The following is a 23,493-nucleotide window of genomic DNA, read 5'->3' on the forward strand; positions in this document are numbered from 1 at the left end:
CAGGTCTTCTTCTCAATCCTCATTGGGGCTTTCAGTGTGGGGCAGGCTGCCCCCTGTATTGATGCCTTTGCCAATGCGAGAGGAGCAGCTTATGTGATCTTTGACATTATTGATCATGTAAGTCTTTGATTATCTGAAAGCTGAGGGAGTCATTGTGGTGTTGGGACTGATCCAATACACTTTGTTATTTGTAGAAATATGCATAGAAAATCTGCAAATATATGCCAAACACTGGAAGGGAAATGTTGCACGAAATAAAATGATTATTCCCAAGTCTCAGTGAAATACACACACACACACACACACACACACACACACACACACACTACATCTTTATTGTGTGTTTGCTCACAGGAAGGAGATTATGTTACTCCAGGCTCTATTTTTAGAATTTGATGAACCCTATTCCTTAAAAATACAATTGCTTATTCTTTGATAAAATAGTCATTGAATTTTGTTTTATTTAGAATCCTAAAATTGACAGTTTTTCAGAGAGAGGACACAAACCAGACAGCATCAAAGGAAATGTGGAGTTCAGTGACGTTCACTTCTCCTATCCGTCTCGGGCTAATATCAAGGTACTGTCAGCCATACTCCGGTCCTAGCTTAAGTTGATCCCTAATTGTCTCAGTGAAGTCTCATCTGCCTGACACTCTTTTCTCAAGCTCTAAGTAGAATTGGGCTATTCCTTTCTTGGAGCTTTGTTGTGAAGTGTGCTCTTCCTCACTTTCCCCCGCAGATCTTGAAGGGCCTCAGCCTGAAGGTGCAGAGCGGACAGACGGTGGCCCTGGTTGGCAACAGTGGCTGTGGGAAAAGCACCACCGTGCAGCTACTGCAGAGGCTCTATGACCCCACAGAGGGTACGGTAAGTGGGCAGAACCAAGCTCCCCACACGGGAGGCTGAGCAGGAATAGGCTCTTAGAAAATGTTTTCTTCCTAACACATCTGTATGTGAGTCTGATTTTGGCAAGAGCTTACCATGTTGCTATGCATGGGGATAAAACATGTTTTTTGGAGGGGGGGCTGGTGGAAAAAAATGCCTTCAATAGCAGCCTTGAAAACAACAGGGGCTAAAGAGTACTCTCCTGTCACTCAAAGACAGAAGATTGCTCCCAGGGCATTTGACCAAACGAATCCCACATAGTTATTCTTAACATCCTGGTAATAGGGGTCACAGATAATTTAAAACTGCTAATAAATCCAACAAAATGGTTGTTTTCATTCACTTTGGGATGCCTAAAAGAAGGAATGGCATAGCCACAGAGAAGTCTGAATCTCTTAAAGGAATATGGAGGGTGAGAATAAATCAGAATGTTCTTTGCGGAGAACACACATACCCTTCACTTGGATCTACTGTTTGTTTTTATTCTGACCCACTTGCCTTATTCCCCTTTGTGTATGTATTCTAAACATATGTATACTTCAGAACATATTTCCTAAGAAATGTATTCTCTTATATAGAGAAGAGTGATCAGAATTATTGCAATCTTAAATTAACAGCATGAACTTACAGTTTGTATTCTTCTTCGGTTGTCCCGTTAGTCAACAGCTAGAAAATACAACCTCACTAAAGGTCTTAGCTTTCTTTCTGTTGCCTTGACAAACATCATAACCAAAAGCAACTCAGGGGAGGAGAGAGCTTCTTTGGCTTTTATACTTACAGGCTCCAGCCCATCACTGAGTTAGAACAGCAACTCACACAGGAGCTTGGAACAGAAGTCATGGAGGAGGTTTACTTGCTGGCCCTCTGGACCATGCTCAGCTACATTTTGTAGCCCAGGACCACCTTCTCAGGGAATGGAAATACCCACAATGTGCCGGGCCCTCCTCCATCACTTAACAGTTTAGTAATTAAGAAAGTAATGTAAATCTATGGAAGCAACCCTGCTTGTTATAGGATATGAACAAGAAAATAATTTGAGAAAAAAATATGAGAGAGAGAGAGAGAGAGAGAGAGAGAGAGAGGACAGGAGAGTTATTCTTCTTTATGGGCCCTAGTAGGTCTTCCACGCTCCAGTGGATGATCACATCCAAGAGTGTGTAGTAAACACAGGTAAGACTGGACTCCATGGGGACACAGAGTTGATGGGTGTGGAAAGGTAGTGAACCTGGGAGGAGCTGGGGCAAGAAGGTGGGTGTAAAAACACAATATACAAAATTCTTAAACAATTTTTAAATATATATATATATATATATATTATTAATTTATTCATATTACAACAATTTTTAAAGGGAGGATACATATAAATTTATGAAATATTTTTGAGAATGGTCAGCTTAAATGATTGACTCTGGTGGATTCTGGGAGAGGGGCAGGCATTTCTTTTCTTGTATACCCCTATCCCCCATAATCCCACTAGACTCTAATGGATCGTTCCAAACCCATAGTCATATAGATGGCTTTGGTGGGCCAAAAAGCAGTAAAAAGACATGAACTAGAGAAAGGATTTATAGGAAGGGGGGAGATTTGACAGGGCTGAGAGGAAGATAAGAGTGGATTGGGAGTGAAAATATACAGAATGCAGTGTGTGTGTGTGTGTGTGTGTGTGTGTGTGTGTGTGTGTGCGCATGTATGTATGCATGTACTAAATATCCAGTGAACAAACTTAATCAAAGAGTGATCAGTTTCATAAAGATAAACTGATGACCCATATCTATTAATTAGGAAAAAAAAGCATTGGGTCTCGGGTCTAGTAAGGTACAATAAAGCAGATGTATTAAATTACTTATAAGGAGTTTTTATTCGTTTTAGCTTTTATTCATCAAGGAATAAATGCCCTGCAAACACCAGTCATTTACAGTAAAGCAATTGATATTAAGGAAGAAAAATAAACCATGCCCTTCAACTTAATGATTCTTTGCTTTTATAATGATTAAAAAACCAAAACTGTCCAAAAGTTAAGAAATGATAAAGTAGATTATGGTGTGTTGAGCATAGCAAAACACCATATTTAGATATATCATCTAAATATATGTGGACTAGATATGTTGGCATATTTTTTAAAATCTATTTTTATTTTGGGTTCCTTAAATCTCTTTCTCCCTTCTCCACCCCAATTCCTTCCAACATCCCAGCACTAGGTAGGGGGGAAAGAAGGTTAGTGGGGAGAGGGAGTGTAGTTTTCCTTAGCTGCTTCCTGCTGTTCAGGGTCAGCGGGCTCTTTGCGACAGCAAGTCCAATTCTCTTTCCAGGATATCTCCAACTTTTCATCACACTCCACCAACAGCAGCCAGGAGCAGCAGAGGGAAACACCAGCAGCCTTCTTCTTTCTCTGAGCCCCCAGTCTCCCTTTGGATCTGGCTTTTATCCCCATTGACAAAGACCAGGCCCCCACATAACTGTAGTTCCCAGCTGACAAAGATCTCAGGCAGTTATCAGCTGTGGACAAACTGAAGCAGCCCCCATATCTCATACCTTGGATTAAAACAAAAACATGTTTACATATAAACTAAAGTTCCACAACGCTCCCCCTTTTCTGCTTAAAAAAGGACCTTTCTTTTCATATGAATGAGACTTGCTATTGTTGTTGTTTGTGTTATTGTTTTTTTATAACTTGATAACTCTGGGCTGCTCCTATCTGGAATGGTTCGTACTTTTTGCTGTTGAGCCTTGACCTAGGACTCCAAAGCTGCTTCCTAATGGCAAGAAGTTACCTTCTATGTGTCTCTTGGACGAACATTCACTAGTTAGACGACCCCTTAATCACATCGTCTACAGACTCAGGGAACCTTAAACATTCTTGCCGAGAACCCAGTGTTGCCAGATATGGCTTGTTCACGTCTCTGGTGGAACATACCATATTTCTCAGATTTAATGCATTGGCCATATTGAGCTCTGACGCTTTTTAGCAGTTTGGACACAATTTCTTTTCAAATGACTGAATTTGCCACAATTAAAGCACTGAGCATTTTTATATTTGAGGCTTTTGGTGGCTACTGGGGAAGTTAATGGTGGTAATCTCTTCCCAGCCTTTCCAGGGGATGTGGGAACTTAACACAAGTTCAAGGAGCAGGGCTGAGTGGCAATCATGGGAAACTCCAGCTCTCCAGGAGTTCTCCCTTTACTGACATCACTTTTTGTTTTCCAAGTACTTCAACTTCTACCCGCAAACTCTCTAGTTGCACAGCTAACTCTGCAACCCTTTCCAAAAGGAGAGAATTTAGTGACATCCACTGACAACTTTTTCCAATTACTTAGTCATTCTCCCAACATTTTAAAAAATGAAGCAAAACCTGAGACTCCTCTCTGCGAGTAAAGCGAAAGAGAACGCAGTGGCAGAAGCCTCTGGAAACCTTTCGGTCATATCCTGAAACAGTATATTCATTTCTCCATGCCCTGCTTCTACAGCATTAGAGCCCAGATTTTCCATTATTCCAAGCCCCATGTTGGGCACTATTTGTTGACGTTGTTTTCATAAAAGAGTGTTTGTTTCTCTTAGCTTATTTCCACAATGCAATCTGAGCAGTTAAAGTCTGTTCTTAACCCTCTATGCTATTTTGTTTTACTCCCAGAAAGCATCCCAGTGATAGATGCACTTTGTAGCTTTCCTCAGCTCCAGCCCCCTCCTCTGGTTTTTCTTTGAACCTCTACCCCTGGCTGAATCCCCTACTTGTTCCCCTAACTCCTCCACTGGCTGGCGGGAAGTCCAGCCCTCTTCTCTCCCCTGCCCATCGATTGGCTATAAGCTGCTTTATTGACATATCAGAGGGATAAATGGAGAGCAGAGTTTATACACTATTTAGACAGGAAATTCTCAGAACAAGGATTGCAACCAGACACAGGGAGAGGTACAGAAAGCAGCATTTGGATTACACAATAACCTTATGCCTACATAGATAAGTAGGGAGACATTTAAGTTTAACATTGGTAACTAAAAACAGCGGCATGCCTAAAACATAACTGGGGCTGGAGGTGTAATACCACGGGAGAGCACTTCCCTGAGTATCTAGAAGGCCTTGGATCATTTTTTTAAAAAGCTATGACAAATAATTACATATCTAAAATTATAACTGTGACAACTACATATCTAAAATTTCTTATGGTAGATAACCAATGATCCATCCCCTTTTTCCATTTATTTATTTATTTATTTATTTATTTATTTATTTATTTATCACTCTATAGCCTGATCCTCGCCCCGTCCCTCCTCTCATTCTAGTCCCACTCTCACTCCCCTTGCCCTCCCCCCACCCATTTCCTCATCTCCTTCTCAGAGAAGGGGAGGCCCCTAGTGGTACCAACCTACCCTAGCATCTCAAGTCACAGTCAGACTAGGTGCACGTTCTTCCACTGAAGCCAGACAAGGCAACCCAGCTAGAGGGAAGTGATCCAAGGGCAGGTAAGAGAGAGTCAGAGACAGCTCCCACTCCCATTGTTAGGGGACCCATGTGATGACCACACTGTACAGCTGCTACATATGTGTAAGGTATCTAGGTCCATCCCGTGTGTGCTCATCCAATGATCCAAGCTTGAAAAGGCTGTATATATGAAAATATCAGGGAAAAGTAAGGGTGCTTCATTTTATTCCTGCATATTACTGGTTAATTGTTATTTCTAACTCCTGAATGAATCCACTATCAGTAAGTACTGACTAGGAAACCTTCCTTTCTTTCAGATTAGCATTGATGGGAAGGACATCCGGACCTTTAATGTTAGGTATCTGCGGGAAATCATTGGCGTGGTGAGTCAGGAGCCAGTGCTGTTTTCAACCACAATTGCTGAAAATATCCGCTATGGCCGTGGGAATGTAACCATGGATGAGATAAAGAAAGCTGTCAAAGAAGCCAATGCATATGAGTTCATCATGAAGTTACCACAGGTAAAGCATCCTTTAAAATCAGAGTTGAAACACAGGGGATTGAGTTCTTGCTTTGAAGGCTAACTAAAGTTTGGGTACAATTTTTTTTCAACCTTGCCGAATAAATCCCTTAAGTTATTCAGGTAAGGATGGCAGACTCTATTCTGTATGTAAATTATATAAGACCATATAGGATATGTGTTGGTAATTACAGTTCAGTGTTTATTATAATTGATGACACACCATAAGAGTCAAGGCTTCAGTTATTTTCATTTATTTCTACAACACTCTATGCATTCCTACTTAAAATACTTTGAGAAGACTGACATATAGCTCAGTGCTAGAGGGCTTGCCACGCATATTCAAGGCCCTGGGTGAGTTTGATCCCCAATACTGTAAAGCTGAATGAATGAATGTATTTCAAGAGCTCTTCTGGGTTTTCTGTCTAGAAATTTGACACCCTGGTTGGTGACAGAGGAGCACAGCTGAGTGGAGGGCAGAAACAGAGAATCGCCATTGCTCGCGCACTGGTCCGCAACCCCAAGATCCTCCTGCTGGACGAGGCCACCTCAGCCTTGGACACTGAAAGTGAAGCTGAGGTGCAGGCTGCTTTGGATAAGGTCAGTACTGGAGAGGGTACCCAGCATGCAGGGTAGGGGGTGGGCAGCACATCGGGATGTTTTGTAAAATTTTTGCCAGTTCTTTGGGAATCTAGGTTGAGAAATAAATCCCCTGTGGCAAATGAGGTCATCTCTTGGGATGTATTGATTTCTCCTGGGCTATTGCACTTGCTTCAGAGAGAGAGGTCAATGCTCTTCACTGGCTTCCACCATGCTACAGTGAACCTAGACCCAGGATTGTGGGAGGTGCCATGCAGGTTTTTCTTACTTGCACATTTATGTTTGACAAAATCAATTATCCTAAAATATGCAATGATATTAATTTTTAAATGTGTAGTTTTAAGTATTTCTATAACAATTTTTGGTGATGGAATAGTGTTCTTTGCTGTACTTCATTCTAAATTTTAAGCTATTTTGTGTATTTATTAAATTTTTTGTTGCTTTTTGTTTTTTGAGACAGGGTTTCTCTGTGTAGCCTTGACTGTCCTGGACTCACTTTGTAGACCAGGCTGGCCTTGAACTCACAGTGATCTACCTGCCTCTGCTTCCCGAGTGCTGGAATTAAAGGCATGTGCCACCATTACCAGGCTATTAATTTTTTAAGTCAGTAAAAAGACAAGTACTTATATTGAAATATACATGGAAATACATATATATTCATACACATATATATAAGTGTATATACATACACATATAAGCCTGATTACCTAAACACTGGTCCAGTTTAAAAATAGTACAAGAGACCATATATTGTGGCAATAATGCCATCATTATTTGTAAATGTAATGTATCATTAACAATTGTATCTAAGTAATGTACCTACTCCTTAGGGTGACTATAACCACTCCCCCTTAAAAGCTTTGAAATTCAGAATTAAATAAAAATAAAGCAGGATTATAATCACCAAACAAAAGAAAAGAAAAAATTTAGTATACTCATTGGGTTGTGCAATCATCAATAGTATCTAATTCCAGAAAATTTTCATTCCCCCCCACCACCAAAAGAAACTAGCCAACTACTTCTGTTGTCACTCTCAGTTAGTCCTTTCCAGATCTAAGCTTCTTCTGTCTCTGGGACTTTGTTGGTTCTAGACATTTTATATAAATAGAGTCATGCAGTGTGTGGCCTGTTGTTGTTGTTGTTGTTGTTGTTGTTGTTGTTGTTGTTGTGTGTGTATATATATATGGGGAACATATGCCACAGCGCTTGTGTAGAGGTCAGAGGACAACTTCGTGGAGTCAGTTTTCTCCTTCCACTTTATGTTGATTCCCAGAATCCAGTGCGTATCACCAGGCTTGCATAGCAAATAACCTTACAAGCTGCACCATCTTGCTGGCCTTTGTTGCTGTCCTTTTTCATGTAGCACAGAAATTTCAAGCTTCATCAATGTTGTAACTGACATCAAACTTCATTCCTTTACATAGCTCACTAACATTCCGATTGTATGGACATCCCGCATTTGGTTAGCCATTTTCAACTGATGAGCATTTACATTGTTACTGCTTCTTTAGTTATTATGAATCTAGCCTGTTATTTTTATTTATAGTCTAGTTACTTAAGCTAAATTATGACTAGTCTTATGATGTTCGCATTAGTTTTTAAGGAACTGTTGGTCAAATAGGGCTAATGAGTAACAGAAAATGTGGCCACTGATACTGATATAACATTAATAATTTAGTGGGCATAATCCAGGGTTTAAATGTTCATTAAATCTATCAAGCCATCATGTGATGTCATTGAAGACTTAGAGGGGGGATCTGATTTTAACATCTATAAAAGCCATGTGGGGCAGAATATAAAAGGCAACAATATTGGTCTCACTCTAGAGACAGAGATTCTGAGGATCTTTGAGCTCTAATTTCTACTATTCTGATACATCTACACGACGCCTTATAGTCCATTGGAATTATGTCAATATTATGCTCTGAAAAAGACTGTCATTTCATGTGGAGGAATTTGAATCCAGCAACAGGGCTGCTCTGGCAAGGGATCGCATCCAAAGACCTAGGTCTGGAATGCCATACAGGCATGCCACACACCCGTAATCCCTCTGGCTGGAATATAGATACATCCTTAGTATACACCTTTAAGGTAAAATGAGTTTGTAGAAGGAAGCATCCATGTTTAAAAATTACATCCAGTTGAGGGACAGACAAAGTGATGAATCAAAAAAATTTGACAGAATGAGGCAGAGATAGGATACACCCAACTCTCATGGGAACAGCACAGAAAAGAGAAGCTGCTTAAGAGCCCTGCAGGGAGAGTCAGCTGGGAGTCAGTGCAGTGTGAAGTTGAGTTTGTATGTGAATTCATACACGTCAGTGCAGGTTAGAAAAGGCAGTTGAAGCCATAGAATAAGAAGGACCTAGAAAATTAGAACAAATTGCCAGAGTTAGTTTGAGGCCAAGCAGAGCAATTCAATCAGAAGCTGAGAGAAGCCAGATTGAATCAGTCAACTTAGAGAAGAGTTTGAGCCAGAATAGTTAAGTTGAACCAGCCTTTATGAGAGGTTTATTTACCAATTACATCTGGCAATTAAAAACTACATTTATATCTTCACAATGACCTTCATAAAATGCTTATGCCATCATCTCTGGTGCACCACACAGCTCAGAGTTAGGGCTCATCATACAAACGTGAAGATACTTATCAGGTCAAATCTTTACCTTTTTCTTTCTTTCTTTCTTTCTTTCTTTCTTTCTTTCTTTTTTTCTTTCTTTTTTTTCTTTTACTCTTTCTTGAGTATCAGATACCACCATAGGCTTCCAGAGTAATCTGCCTTCATATTGAAAGGGTTGACCTCCCTGGTATGGAACTTAAATGTGACTTTTGTCTTTCATAAAAGAGTGGAGCCTGTGCTTTAAGCACACAGAAATATGGAGTGTCCCTGTCACCTGCTTGCAAGCAGCATCTGCCCAAGGCTTAATTGTGCTGTTGATTGTCAGTGTGCTAGCGCCATAATCCCAATGTACCACAGATTTGTCCTTTTCCTCTTTAGGCCAGAGAAGGACGAACCACCATTGTGATAGCTCACAGATTGTCTACAGTCCGAAACGCAGATGTCATCGCTGGGTTTGAGGATGGAGTCATTGTGGAGCAAGGGAGCCACAGTGAGCTAATGAAGAAGGAAGGAGTCTACTTCAAACTTGTTAATATGCAGGTACTGGCACATCAGGGATGGTTTTCTCTGTCGTCCGGACTGCTGATAAGGCAGTCTTTAAACTATCGAAATAGATGACAGCTAATGTCACATAGGGTAATCATGACTAGAATGGGGCATTCAAACTGAAGTCCTACTTAATTCAGAAGCTGGGAAAGAGTAAAAGGCTCAGGGGAGGAAAGGCATGTACAAAGATCACAGTTAATGTATTCATTAGAGCAGTGATTATTGACTGTCTGGGGAATGTGTCCGAACTATAAGGCCATCCCAGCAGAAGGAGAAAGAAATCTACTGTGGCTAGGAGAAGGGTGCAATTTATAAGTGCTTTGTAAACAAACCTGGTAACGCAAGAGGCAACATTTATAGCTTTAGGAGGTGAATAGTCGGTTTTTAGAAATTGCTTGATCTAGTCACTAAAAAAAAAATCTGTTTCATATTGTGCACTATCATTTTAGCAAACTTGCAGAGTATGTAACCTAAAACTTTCCTATGACTATAGTTCATAAATGTTAAACTACGTGTATTTGCTTTGACATTGTAAGAAGTTTGTAAATGTGTATTTCAGATTTCCTCCCTTGACATTGCAGATACACATCATAAAATATTATTAATTCAATTTCTCAGCAGTAGTTATAAGAAATGTGTTTCTTATGATTTATTTCTCTAGAAACTATCTTATAACTTAGTTTCTCTAGAGACTTAGTTTGTTTCAGTTTTCATATTTCCTATTCAAACACTGCTAGGACAAGCACAAGTCTTAAAATGGCATCAATTCCCTGAGTTTTCTGACAAGTCCCAGCCTGCTGAGCATCAGTCTTACATTTGGAATAGCAAACCTACTTTCAGCCATTGCTTTTAAGTTTAAGAAACAAGTACCTGGCATTAACATGTACAAGCTAAGATGTTGCTCTTCCAGAAGAAGAAAATAGAACGAAGGTTTGTAGAGACTGGGGTGTGGTGGAGAGTGTAGGGGAGATGGTTGACAGAGGTGCAGGCAGAGGGGAGGAATGACCAATTCTTTAGAGTACAGCAGGGTAATATGACTGACAACAGTGGGTTAAGTGCTTCAGAATAGCTCTTTTTCAGTTGTAAGGACTGAAACCAGGGCCTTATTCTTGCAAGGCAAACGTTCTACCACTGAGCTATATCCCCGGCACAAGGAGAGAGGACTTTGAATCTTTCCAATAAAAATGATAATGTTTGAGGTGATCAATATGCCATTTACTTACGCTTATCAGTCATATTGAGCATAGTCACATGCTGAGAGAGTGCACTGGTAGCCAGGGACAGTATATTTGCCAGCAGTATGCTTACCTTCTACACAAGAAGACCTAACTTTGTTCTTGGGTATGAAAAAGAGCCAGGCATGATGGCATGTACACATGTAGTCCTGGTCCTGGGGAAGACAGGTGCATCCTTAGGAACTTCTGGTTACACGGTCTAGCCTAGACCAATAAGGGACCCTCTTTCAAAAATAGAAAGAGTTAAAAGGTGGATAGCACCTGAGGAAGAAAATCTGAGATTATAACCTGGCCTTCACTCAGATCTTCTGCCAGGCACACACACATTTCCACACACACTTTTCACACACACCCACACACACATACACAAAGTACTACATTGAGCCCAATAAATATGTGCAATATGTCAAATAAAACACATATGTTGATATATTACAAATATCTTATATATATCCCCAAAAGGAAAAAAAAATGACACAAATGTCTGAGTACACTGCAAAGCCACTGATGGTTTTTAAAGGATGGGTTCATTATTTGGTTCATATGTCATTGAGCTGTTATTGTTTTTCAAAGCACCTGATACAAAATAGTTATTGAAACTTTCAAATCCCTAAAAGAGTAAATTGTTAGAAAATTTTATTATTCTGTTTTATATAAAGACTCTATCACTTCCTGCTTTAAAATATATGCGATTATAATGGGTAATGTTAATTGTCACCTTGACAGAATCTAGGCCACAAGGAGATAGGCCTCTGGGACATGGCCATGGGAAATTATCTTGATTTCATTAATGATACGAGGAGACCCACCTTAACTGTGGGTGGGAAGCTGGGCCTTGTGTTATTGCTCTCTGCTTCTTGACTGTCAATGCACTGTAGTTGTTTCCTCAAGCTTTGGCTGGAATGGATTGTAATGTGGGATTGCTAGCCAATTAAAGCCATTCTTTCTCCCTTAAGTTGCTCTAGTCACCTGCTTACAGCAACCAAGAAAGAAACGAAGACATTGCGCTTTCACTTCGGCATGATTATTAGCAAGGCAACATGATGACATGTGCGAGTCTCAAGTGAAATATCCCATTGTCCTTACCTGCCCCACTTCTGTTTCACCCATAAGAATGACCTCATACTACTACAAAGACTTTGGCTGGGAGCCAACCAGATTGCTCTAAACTCTCTGTAGTGTATTCTCTAGGCCTTTTCTCCCAAGAAAGCTTGATACATTTTCAAAGTTAGTGACAATAAAGAACTACTTCTCGGCAGTGCTGCCAACTTAGCCACATTGCACCTTGATATCATCCTGTTAAGTGAATAGGGCTTGCCTAGTCTACTAGTTCTAGGGCTCTTGGGGCCTGTGAGTGTTTCTTCCTTGGTTCCCTCCCTATGCCTACTTCTGATTTTTGTTTTATCCTCCCAGTTTCTAGTTGGTTCTTTTGGAGAGATGGAGGATGGAACCATGGCAACCTTGAGGGTTCACTGGATGCTCAATTTAGTGCTGTTTCTTCGTTCCCAGACCTCAGCCTGGATTAATTTAACTTGGCAAAAATTTTGATAGATGTAATATTCATAGTTGCTTTAGTATTCTAACCTTGGAGATTGTATGCATCTAGACACATATACATGCATACACATATGCACACACATGTACACATACATGCATACACACATTGCTGCTTTATTCTAACCTTGGAGATTGTGTCCATCTAGACACATATACAGGTATACACATATGCACATATATGCATATACACACACATGTAGCACACAGTGTTTAATGTCTTATCTATCATTCAGACATCAGGAAGCCAGATCCTGTCCGAAGAATTTGAAGTTGAACTAAATGAAGAAAAGGCTGCTGGAGGCATGGCCCCAAATGGCTGGAAATCACGCATATTTAGGAATTCTACGAAGAAAAGTCTTAAGAATTCAAGAGCACATCAGAACAGGCTCGATGTTGAAACCAGTGAGCTTGTAAGTTGTTCCTCATTCCAGCAAAGCCTTTGCCTTAGAGCTTTGCTGTTGTAATCCTTGGCATTGACTAGTACGTGGTTCTTACTGTGGGCCAAATTAGGTTTCTTTGGAAACCTAATTTCTTAATGTATTTGACATTGGATTGAATGAATGCCAATTTAAAAAAAATGTATTTCCAAGGGAAAGCAGATAAAATACAGTCTTGTGCTGACATGCTTAATTTTAAAATCAAATATTACATTCACCTTTGTTTTCCAGAGATAACAAAGCTAATTCAAAATTAGTCCCAGTATCAGCAATATGAAGATAAGAGAAAGGTTGTGATCAATTTGGCAGCATTGGGAAGAATAAGGAGGCCAAGCCCACAGTTCTTTGGTTAATGATAATGATGCTGTTCTCCATTTGAGAGGATGTGGATCCATCTGTTTGTGTCTATTGCCTAGTTTGATGCTGATAGCATCGTTGTTAGAAAGGAAGGGCCATAGAGTTATACTGTGATGGGAAAACTACAGTTCAGCTCATATGGCCTAGCCATGACTGTCACATGGACCCAGAGCTGTGCATGCCCAGAGCCAAAACTGGGATCCTGCTGCCTCACAACCTGTGGACCAGACTTACACACCATGGAAATATTCACCTGCGTATAAGGTTCATGCTCAGCACTATGTCATCAGTAGACTCTGTCTTTTATTCTCTAGTCAAGGACAGTACTTTTTGTATTTAGTTTGAAAAATATTTGAGGATAATAGTCATGCCTTCTCTGTTCTGCAACAACAAATGTCTATGTCTCCAGTTTGTTCTGATATTTATATTTTCTAGGATGCAAATGTGCCACCGGTGTCTTTTCTGAAGGTCTTAAAACTGAATAAAACAGAGTGGCCCTACTTTGTGGTGGGAACAGTATGTGCCATTGCCAATGGGGCTCTCCAGCCGGCATTCTCCATCATCCTGTCAGAGATGATAGCTGTAAGTTTAAAAACATCCCATGGCACCCTGAATGGAAATAGTCCATCAGCTACTGCTCCACCCAGCCACAACAATTCTAGGGTTAAGTAGCTTCAAATTAAACAAAGACAAAGTTCTTGGTTCCATTTTATGGTCGCACTCATTATAAGAGAAAATGAATAGCCCTTGAAGCATCCTGTTACAACATCAGTGAACTTACAAAGTATGAAAATCAAAGGAGAAGGCTCTCTAATTAATTGTCATCACTTGGGTGAAACCCATGCCAGGGGGCGGTTCTTATTTGTTTAGAGAGGGACTGGCACTTTGCTCACAGGACCACAGACCTGAGAGGTCAGGATGGAGGAGAAAGTCCAGGTTTCCAGGCACGGGCAGGCCTCCACATTGAATGGGTCGGCAAGATCAGGAGGGATACTTTCCATCTGCCCTGTGGTTTCTTTATATACAAAATAAACCTGTTTCAAAGTGTGTTTGAGGATTGGGAGCACATAGGTAGCCATGTGAGGTTGTTTCAGAGTGTCTTCTCAGTTGTACAGCCTCAAAAATGGTGGTTAGCAATTCTCTCCAGACTGTGGGAGGCTGCTACTAAGAAAGAAAATCCATACTATCCAATCATTAAATATATATATATATATGTATATATATATATATACAAAGATATTCAAAATACCTGTCTTTATGTTTTGTAAATATGTTATCCATCCTCTGTTATTATTGGAGAAACTTGCTGGATAAGAACAAATTATCCTCCAACATGCTAAAATGTATTTGCCTCATGATGCTTGGCATTGATCTACATTAAGACCATAAACAAACAATGAAAAATTAGAATGGACCCTCTGAACTTATTGTATTGGCTTCTTCTTCTTCTTCTTCTTCTTCTTCTTCTTCTTCTTCTTCTTCTTCTTCTTCTTCTTCTTCTTCTTCTTCTTCTTCTTCTTCTTCTAGAGTTCAGGCCCTAGATATATAGTTCACAAAACAAGCTAAGTTGTGTCTACAAAAGTCCATTTCTTTTGGGGGTAACGCACAAAACACAGGAGCAAAAATAGTGTGTCAAGTGCAAATAGGTGTTTTAAAGCAGGGCATGGTGATGGAGGAGAGGAGAAGGCTGGTCAGAGCAAGCCCCAGGAAGGAAAGGTTGAGAACTGGGACTAGAGACAGAGGAAGAGGAGGAGACGTATCACAGCCCATTGCTGTCCTCAGCCTAGCTATGATCTGTAATCCCCAAAGTCATACATGCTGCTTTCTGGGGCCTATGAAGAGGGGGAATAAAAACTTGCTTGTTGGCATCATGAAAACATGCTGGCAATGGAGGGGAAGAGAGGCTATGTGACAAGATGCATATATGTGACGCATTGAACTGTACACTTAATAGGGGTTAAAAATGGTCATTTGTCTGCTGGTTGTATTGTATGACAATTTGGAAAAGCCACCCATTCAAGAGCTACTCTCACAGATGTGACCCTCAAGCCACTGTCTCTGGTAGGGATGAGCAAGGTGGATCCAGCCACCACATGGGTATTTTAACTCTCTCTTCTAGGTCTTTGGCCCTGGAGATGATGCAGTAAAGCAGCAAAAGTGCAACAGGTTCTCGCTGCTCTTACTGGGCCTTGGAGTCATTTCTTTCTTTACTTTCTTCCTTCAGGTAAGCAGTGATGATTGCCCTTCAAGTCTGTGAATAGGGAAATTAAGAAAGACCTAAGCAAACTTCCAAATCCTCACACTGAAATGAGCTGAGGAGCCAGTGGAGTCAAGGCTTGTTAAAGAACAGAGTCCTTCACCAGGAAACTGCAACTGTGCACACTACAAGTGCATCGTTAGCAGAAGGTCACTCCCATGGAAGAAAACTTGGGCTCATTGGTTGCAAATTGAAAAAAAAAAAAAAACCTAAAACAGTAGAATAACATTCACTTTGTGGTTGCTTTTTCCAATATCAAGTACCGTAGAACTTTCTTATTCCTAATTGATGAACTATTAGAAACAACATACACTTGCATTCATATATTATAGACCTGGCCAGAAAAAGCTAGTCAAAGCCAGGCAGGTGCTACATATCTGTAATCCCTGCACTCGGAAATCTAAGGCAGGAGGATCCCAAGTTAGAGACTAGCCTGAACTACACAGTGAGATCCTGCCTCAAACAAAGAAAGAGGAAGAAGAGTTTGGTGCCTGCTTTTCTTCTCTACCTGATTAAGCTTTCACCAAGCCATGTCAATCCAGTGGCATGACGGACTGCTCAAAGACAGTCCAGAGTGCCAGCAAAGTGAAAGGAGCCACCCAGCATGCTTCCCCTTCTTTCCCTATGGAGCTGGAAGCCACTTCAAGCCTAGGCTCATCAGGCAGTGGAATTCCAGAAGCTACAGAAGGAGCAACGTGGCAGCATGCGGCAGCTCTCCGGCAAAGGCAGGCCAAGACAGACATGCTAGATAAGGAACCTTTGGGGCAGCTGCACCCCACACACCCATTCCCTGCTTAGTCAGGAAGTTCAGCAGCATACACTCGCAAGCACCCTGCCCTGTCTGCCCCAAACACTCATAGCATTCCTGGAACCCAACCATCCTACGTGCCCCCAGAAGCAAGGCAGCTCTGGACATCTGGGCTACTCTCCAGCTTGGATACAGTTGTCAAGGAGAGGGAAACTGTCTGGCGAGGAGACTTGGAGAGGAAGTGAAGCCTAATTGTTGCCTAATCCGGGAGCACATGGGGCTCAGTTGGAGTTTGAGAGGAAAGACGCCTTTTTGTTCTTCCTACAGGACAGTGGCCAAAATGTGTCCCCGTGTAGAATTTTGTCCTGTTTTTTATTATACTGAGAGTGTTAGGAACATACAAAAATATTCTAGTCCGATACAGTATCTCGGTTAATGGGATTCTGCCCTTGAAAGTTATTGAAAGGAGGAGCCAAGATGAGACAGTCACAAGACGTTTTCATTGTTACAGTTCCAACCCTCAGCAGTGGCTCAGCAGCACTCGCATTTTACTGGCTTGTTGTTTGAATAGCCGGGCAACATCCAGATAGAGTAAAATCAGGGTGAATGTATGTAGCTGGGCCAGGAAAGTAATGAGACTCAGAAGGAATCTGAGCCTTTTGCTCTCCCCCAGGGCTTCACATTTGGGAAAGCTGGCGAGATCCTCACCACGCGGCTGCGGTCCATGGCCTTTAAAGCGATGCTGAGGCAGGTGAGTGCACTGAACATGGTGCCTGGGGTTTAAATTTTGTACTCTGCCTGCTGCTGTTGGCATGCCAGTGCTCGTATTTCCCCTCCAAGACTTCCATGCATAGAATGGCTGGAGTCCTACAAATTGGTCCTAGTCCTGAAATAGCCAATGACTTCTCAAGGTTTTTTTTTTTCCACGGGCAATGGGTTTTCAAAAGCTCTTTGGTTTATTCTGCAACTACCTGCCTCCATGTGTACACTTATTTCCAGTGCTTGTATCTGTTCTTTGGATCTGGGCACTGCCCAGTCTTTGGAGACCCTAGGGTGCCTTTGTTCAAAGGGGAAGGTGTTTGGTAGCACCCATGTTTGTCACAGGCAAACATCTAACTCGGTTTTCCCAAATGCTGCAAACTGAGTTATGTTTTACCTTGAACTCTGTTTTCACATTAATTCACTTGTTAACTTATTGCAACTTTACTTATTATATAAGGCCACATTCTGGGGTAGGGTGCATGGGAAATGTGTAAACCTATGTTCCACCTTAAAAAAAAAAAGATACTAAAGAAAGCCAGTTGACTTGGATTGGTTACATCCCTGTTCACACTGGGCACACAGCAAGCACCATATTTTGAGCACATATGAATTGATGAGTTCTTTTGAGGACTTTTAAAGCTCCTGCTATCTGGGGGAAATAACTTTATATGAAAGTAAAAGATACTACCAGTAAGTATTTATAATTAATATCAAATCTAAGATACTTTGAAAGTCTTTGTGTAGAAAAAATAAAAACAAAATCATAGCAAGGACTCAACATTTAATTTCTGTGTTTACAGTATATGAGGAAGGCCTATCTCTTAATGAGAGATGACACCCAAGGGGGCCAAGGTGTCTGCAATGCAGGTTGTGACAAGTGCAAGTTGTGGCAATTTAGTAGATAGAACACCCACAGGAGCCCAGCCTTGGGTGGAGCTGGCACAATTCCTCCCTCTGATTAGAGAACTCCTCCTACAGGGAGCAGTCAGGACATGTGACCTAGTGTGTCTGCAGTGTGGTGCTCAGGGTTGTGCCTGGACCACCACTCTGTACAGTAGGTCTCCGCTGAATTTTAATAGCCATGCTCAGGGTGGCTATTTCTCCTCTCTGTAGCACTGAGAGACTGTTTTATTTCTGTTGGTTCTAATTGTGAGCTAATTTCAGCATGTGTTTAATTCCACAGGACATGAGCTGGTTTGACGATCACAAAAACAGCACTGGTGCCCTTTCTACAAGACTCGCCACAGATGCTGCACAAGTCCAAGGAGTATGTAGACTGACCCCTGCTAGTCATTTCCTTAATGAAGCAAGCATGGCCTTGCTCTCCATCTACTGAGATGCTCTTCTCAGCTGGTATTGGGCGGGGTTGGGTGGTGCATAGCTCAGTGGTGGATAGCTTACCTGGAGTGTACAAGGAGCGGGAAGGACACACATCTCTACCTCTTCCATAACTCTTGATGTAGCTCGTAGGTCACATGTCCAAGCCTTAGCCAGTAACTATCTCAAGAGAAGGCTGTTCTCTGACCAGCTTAGGTCCACCCTCTGGACCTAAGGGAAGGGGCACACCAGAGAGTTCACAGCAATGTCCATGACAGAGGTCCTGGTTTTCTGAACTGTACAAACAATTAATTGAACCATAGTGGGTTTTGGAGGTGACTACTTTGTAGCATGGTTTTCAGGAGAGTGTAAATTTCTGCCTGAACAATTGATCCAAGTGGGTATTTAAGCCACTGGGGTTGGGGCTCGGTTCTCCTTCTGATAAGTGTGTGTTCTTACAGCTAATCTCTACAGTAGCCTATAGAGTACATGGCCTGGAGGGATGGGAGCAAAACCTGCTGAGCCTTGTGAGTTAGGCACAAGCCGAGGGTCTCTTGAGAGAGTGGAACCCCACAGTCTGAATAGAAAGCCCAAACCTGGAACCCGTAGGCTTTGGCATCTCATCCAGCTGCCCCGTTCTTTTTCTCTTGCAGGCCACGGGAACCAGGTTGGCTTTAATTGCACAGAACACAGCCAACCTTGGAACCGGTATTATTATATCATTTATCTACGGCTGGCAATTGACGCTTTTGCTCTTATCAGTTGTTCCATTCATTGCTGTGTCAGGGATTGTTGAAATGAAAATGCTGGCTGGAAATGCCAAGAGAGATAAAAAAGAGCTGGAGGCTGCTGGAAAGGTGAGCTGAGTGGACTTCAGGCAACAGAAGTGCCGCTTGTAGACCTGCCTTGCTTGAATTGTCACATTATACTCTTTTACTACAACTGATCATTTCCAATCTGTACAAATTGTTTTACTGTATTGATAATATCTGGAACTTGAAAATGAGATGGTTCATGTAAAACTTCTACTCCGGACTGAACTTTTTATAAAGATCTTCTAAACTGCCCAAATACTTTTCACCTTGACCTCATATCCCGATGTCATTGATAGAACAAATGTTATTATTTTTACCAATAAGAGTTTTAAAGCAGAAGATAGAAGTGAATTATTCAAGATCTGAAGCTTGTCTGTACTTGCCCTCCACCCCCGCTGTTATTTTATTGTTAAAGTTAGCAGCCACCAGATGGCAGGAATTACTTATTTAGTGGTTCTAATGTGTAGTGAAAATTGAGACTGTGTGACAATGTGATACATATAGGAACTTATTCTTAATATCATCCCATGAGGCAGATGATATTACTACCTCATTTATTTGTGTGTGTGTGTGTGTGTGTGTGTGTGTGCATGTGTATGTGTGTGTGTGTATGCACACACTCATGTACACACTCTTGCCAAGTGACTAAGACCCTAGAGCCACACAGTATAGTCTTTTAACACGTTCTGCCATTTCCGTGGTAGATGACCTCTTGATGGGACGGCAGTCTTCTTACATGCATGTTGCAGAACTGAACTGAGGTCCTTGCGCTTTCAGAGCAAGAACTCTGACCTGCTGAGCCAGACCCTTCAGGTTTGCAAATGTAGAGATGTGGACAGGAAGTAAGTCTAAGCCAAAGCCCTCACTTTATGCTCTCAGTAGTTATGTAAGCATTTGCTTTGCAATGCACATACATTCAAATGGTGAGGCATAGACTGTGTTTGTGGACATATCCGTTTTTGTGGATGTAAATATCACCCTTTAATGAGAAATTAAGAGATAAAGCAGATGGTTCCTACAGCAGCAGCCTTATAATTCTCTTATGGACACTTTCATTATAGCCGTATGTGTGTAGTGTGGTATGGTGTGTGTGTGTGTGTGTGTGTGTGTGTGTGTGTGTGTGTATTTGTGTGTGTGTATTTGTATGTGTATGTATGTGTGTGTAGTGTGGTATGGTATGTGTGTGTATGTGTGTGTGTGTGTGTGTGTGTGTGTGTGTGTGTGTGTGTTGGGATAGAAGAGACAGTGTCTTCACCTTAAGAGGGAGGAAGCAGGCTTTGGTGTTAATGACTACCTAGGTGTGGCTGGCATGAAAGGGTAAGATTAAATGCGGTTGTGGGGGCGCATGCTTGTACGCTTATCATTCAAGAGTTAGAGGCAAGAGAATTGCCATTGCTTCAAGGCCATTCTGGGCTGCATAGCAGTACACTATCACAAAATAAAACTTGCAAACAAACAAGAACAAACAAATAAACAACAAAGCCAAGACCAGGCCTGCAGAGAGGCATGTTTCCCCTAAACAGGTTCTGTCCGCTGAGATCTGTGACTTCCCCCTGTAAGTGGCCATGGCTGCCGCCCCATGGAGTTCCCTGGGAACATGTGTGTTGTGGGTCCTGGACTTTGTTCTCAAGTTTACCACTTGCAGAACACTCCCTTATGGACTGTCTTTAGGTACCATAGGGTGGTGTTTTCTTCTCTCTGGGTGCCATAGCCTTCAAAAACAATGGTACCAACAACAAATCAACCAACCAATCAACCAAAGAAACAACACCCCCCCCCAACACCAAAAGCGGTAGCTTTGTTTCCTCCGCCACCATCTTTTAGTCCTTCCGCATTCCTTAAGAGAAAGTTGTCAGAATGAAAATAAACTTTCTGTAGACAAATTACACAAATAAAAACATCTTGATTGTACCCAACATAGTGATCACGACTCCACTGAGAGACAGTTTCTCTGTGTACCCCTGGCTGACCTGAACTCTCTTTGTAGAACCAGGCTGGCCTTAAACTCACAGAGATCTACCTGCCTCTACCTCCCATGCACCACTGCACCCAGCTGAGAGTTAATATTTTGATAGCAATGAAATTAGCATTGACATTACTTGACAGTAGCAAGGCAGTGAGCATTGAGTAGTGTGTCAAATACATAAAAGCTCTTATTCTTGGTTTGGCCTTCTGTTCATACCATATGATACCGGAGAGAACTCTCCCAGTTCCAATGGCCTTTCTACCTTGGTGAAATGAGACGCTATCCTGATGTTGTCCAGGCTGCTTCATAAACTTCCTAAAGCTTTCATCTCAGGGATCAAAGGATGAATGGCTTTATAATACAGCTAATGCTAGGTTTGAGAAATGTGAGGGATTACAAAAATCTTAATCTCCAACAATTTAATCATAGTTCAGGTTTTTTTTTCTACAAACTTAAAATTTCTGATGTGATGTAGTAAGTAGCTCATGATCCTGGTACTTACAAAGCAGATGAAGGTGGATTGCTGCCAGTTTAAGACCAATGGGGGTCTACATTGAATTCCACCCCATGGAGCAGCATAGTGAGACTGGGCTCAAAGAAGGCGTTGGGTAATTTCCTCCCCATCCCTTGTTGAAAAAGCAATGCCCTTTTACTTGGGTATGAATTTTTATTAATGGATAAAATATATCAGAAATTGGGATAGTCACATTTCAATTTTCCAAGGATAGCTTATTAATAAGAGCATCTGCTGTTGTGCAGTAGTATAGGGAAAGCACAATAAGATTATAGCCATATCATATTTATACTTGTAATACAGTCCTCTAAATACAACATTAATATATGCACAGCCTAATAATTAGTTACACCAGCTCATCCCTTTTAACCCAAATAACAAACTCAAATCATGATGATCTTGACTAGACCCAGTTTACTGAGCTTAGGAGTCTAGACCCCAAAGTTAATCCATGACCAGAACATTAAGGGTTGATAGTAAACTTGTTTACAACTTGTTTCTCCTTGTGCAAAATCTCAAAATAGACAGAGCAGCATGGTATTAAGTGGCCTGGCAGTCCTTGTGCTCTGAGTTAATTCTGAGGCTTCAGGCCTGTGGGGAACTACCTCTGCACCTTATTTCCTTATCTATGAACACAGCAGTAATACTACCTCACAGGGTTACCCTGAGGCTAAAGGAAATTGTGTCCTTCAATGTGACAACATTTTATCTGCTTCTGCTATCTGTCCTATTACCTACTGTCTTTTACTTACTGTCATATTACTATCTGTCTTTTACTTACTTCCAATGGGGAGCTGAAATACAAGTGTTAAAGCTAATGAAATGAAAACATAAAATTTAAGATTTGATGCTCCAGCTGCTGACATGATTTAGACTAGTCACACACAGACCGTGCTCAAGGGGTGGCTTGGATATAAGAATTAAAAAAACAAAACAACTAACTTTCTGGTTGCCTTGGGTTAAAGCAGTTTGACAAAGGATGTATTTCAAGCGCAAGTAACAGTGTGCTTGCTGTCTGTCCATCAGGCCCACAGGCTATATTATCTCTGAGTCTCTCTGTATATATGTCTCTCTCTCTCGGGCCCATAAGCTGTGTTTTCTTTAACCCTTTCTGCACATCTGTTTCACTCCTCGCCTACCAATCTGCATATTTGCTCCCCAAATTCTGGCTCTCCTTCTGAATCCTGTTGCAAGGCAGGTACTTCCCCCAGCTCCAGGAAACCAGGTCTGATTAAGCAGGATCAAGCATGTTCCCTGCATGTAAATAGGAATCAATATAAAGCAGGGTCATACCATTTCCAGCTGGAGTCTCCTTTCTGCTTGTGAGTAGACAGCTTGTTTAAGAAGGGGTGCGCCCAGGGTAAAAATGACCATTGTTTCCAATGGACCCACAGGAAACATTGCTTAATCAGATCTTCTAGAGCCTACCCTATGAAAAAAGCAAGGTCAGTAAAGGGCCGAGATTAAATCCAGACACATGACTGCTTGAGGGCAGGGCTATATGTTCCATTCTGGCTCTCAGTTGTCAGCCTCCATGAGCACCCAGACTTAACTACTCTTCTGTGCACAGCCCGAAGGCCGGTTTTGTTAGAGATCTGGTCTTAAAGAACATAGTCTGCCTTTTGATTTTATTTGAGGGACTTTAACACTTAGAGTATATCTGACAGACCCTTTCATTTCAGAAATAAACATACAATCTCTAATGAAGATCTTTCTGTTATAGATTGCAACAGAGGTGATAGAAAATATTCGGACCGTTGTATCCTTGACCCAAGAAAGAAAATTTGAGTCAATGTATGTTGAAAAATTGCATGGGCCTTACAGGTAATAACCAGGATTGCTGCCTACTGCTTTCCCAGGGCTGTGCTACTCTTCCCTAAACACTTAGAAATTTCTGCTCTGAACAAGGATCATGCCCTTTCTCCAATAATTATCTCATCAAGT

General features: G+C 41.4%; 1 protein-coding gene across 3 annotated transcripts in view; it reads left to right on the forward strand.

Annotated features, from left to right (window-relative positions):
• The window catches only part of LOC311599506 (phosphatidylcholine translocator ABCB4), a 63,164-nt gene that overhangs the window by 22,715 nt on the left and 16,956 nt on the right, over positions 1 to 23,493 (forward strand). For all 3 annotated transcript variants that reach the window (XM_084785422.1, XM_084785423.1, XM_084785424.1), the window contains 13 exons: positions 4 to 117; positions 468 to 578; positions 740 to 865; positions 5,616 to 5,819; positions 6,248 to 6,418; positions 9,417 to 9,578; positions 12,610 to 12,786; positions 13,606 to 13,752; positions 15,290 to 15,394; positions 16,849 to 16,926; positions 18,121 to 18,204; positions 18,908 to 19,111; positions 23,273 to 23,373. In XM_084785422.1, the coding sequence (XP_084641548.1) occupies positions 4 to 117; positions 468 to 578; positions 740 to 865; positions 5,616 to 5,819; positions 6,248 to 6,418; positions 9,417 to 9,578; positions 12,610 to 12,786; positions 13,606 to 13,752; positions 15,290 to 15,394; positions 16,849 to 16,926; positions 18,121 to 18,204; positions 18,908 to 19,111; positions 23,273 to 23,373 (1,784 nt within the window). The remainder of the gene's footprint in view (positions 1 to 3; positions 118 to 467; positions 579 to 739; positions 866 to 5,615; positions 5,820 to 6,247; positions 6,419 to 9,416; positions 9,579 to 12,609; positions 12,787 to 13,605; positions 13,753 to 15,289; positions 15,395 to 16,848; positions 16,927 to 18,120; positions 18,205 to 18,907; positions 19,112 to 23,272; positions 23,374 to 23,493) is intronic.

This window comes from Acomys minous (genome assembly GCF_964271855.1).
Source record: "Acomys minous genome assembly, chromosome: 6".
NCBI classification, from domain to species: Eukaryota; Metazoa; Chordata; class Mammalia; order Rodentia; family Muridae; genus Acomys; species Acomys minous.